The sequence below is a fragment of the Chrysochloris asiatica genome, unplaced genomic scaffold, assembly GCF_000296735.1.
Source record: "Chrysochloris asiatica unplaced genomic scaffold, ChrAsi1.0 scaffold00452, whole genome shotgun sequence".
NCBI classification, from domain to species: Eukaryota; Metazoa; Chordata; class Mammalia; order Afrosoricida; family Chrysochloridae; genus Chrysochloris; species Chrysochloris asiatica.
In genome coordinates this window covers 754,994-755,801 of record NW_006408970.1, presented here as the reverse complement: position 1 = coordinate 755,801, position 808 = coordinate 754,994, and the positions used below count along the sequence as shown (strand labels likewise).

The following is an 808-nucleotide window of genomic DNA, read 5'->3' as shown; positions in this document are numbered from 1 at the left end:
AAGGTGTATGATTTGTTGAATGTAAAACTGATGATCTGCCCTATAAACATTCACTCAATCCACAATAAAAAACCTTCAAAAAACAACAACAACCCTATGGGGTGCGATTCTACTGTGACACATGTCGGGTTGTGACAAGTCAGAATCACTCGACTACTACTGGTTTTCAATGCAGCTACTGACAAGCTGGGAGAACGTGACCTCTGCTAACCTGTCCCGTTTCTTCTTCTCGCAGCCTTGTCAACGAAGTGTGTGAGGTGGACGATACCATCCAGACTCTGCAGCAGCGCCTCAGGGACGCCGAGGACACCCTGCAGTCGCTGGTGCACACTAAAGCCACGCTGGAGCACGACCTAGCTGTGAAAGCCAATTCCCTGTTCATCGACCAGGAGAAATGCATGGGCATGCGCAAGAGCTTCCCTAAAACCCTGCGTCTGGTCAGCTTCTGTTAGGGCCCCTCTGCCAAGGGTTTCAGGAAAGGCAGAACCAGAGCATTGTTTCAGCATTTTAACTGAATTTCAACATATTCACTTATTAAAGGGTTATATTGATAGAAATGCACCAGTCTCCTGTCTTGGGAGGTCTTTTATTTGCATAAAAACTTTAATTCTATTCTTTCCTTAGGCTTCTGGGCTATGGGAAGGATATGAAAAAATCATAGCATAATGTTGGTGTTGTTTGGTGCCATCTAGACGATGCCAACTCATAGCAACTCCATGTACAACAGAATGAAATACTGCCCAGTCCTGGGCCAACCTCACAATTGTTGCTATGTTTGAGCCCACTGATGTTGCCACTTTGGCAATCC

The 808-nt window shown here is 45.8% G+C and overlaps 1 protein-coding gene across 1 annotated transcript in view; it reads left to right on the top strand.

Moving 5' to 3' along the window:
* TEKT3 (tektin 3) overlaps positions 1 to 564 on the top strand; it is a 62,656-nt gene extending 62,092 nt beyond the window's left edge. Inside the window, exon 7 of the mRNA XM_006877272.1 lies at positions 236 to 564. Coding sequence (XP_006877334.1) covers positions 236 to 452 — 217 coding nt within the window. The 3' untranslated portion in view covers positions 453 to 564. The remainder of the gene's footprint in view (positions 1 to 235) is intronic.
* Positions 565 to 808: the final 244 nt, after the last annotated feature.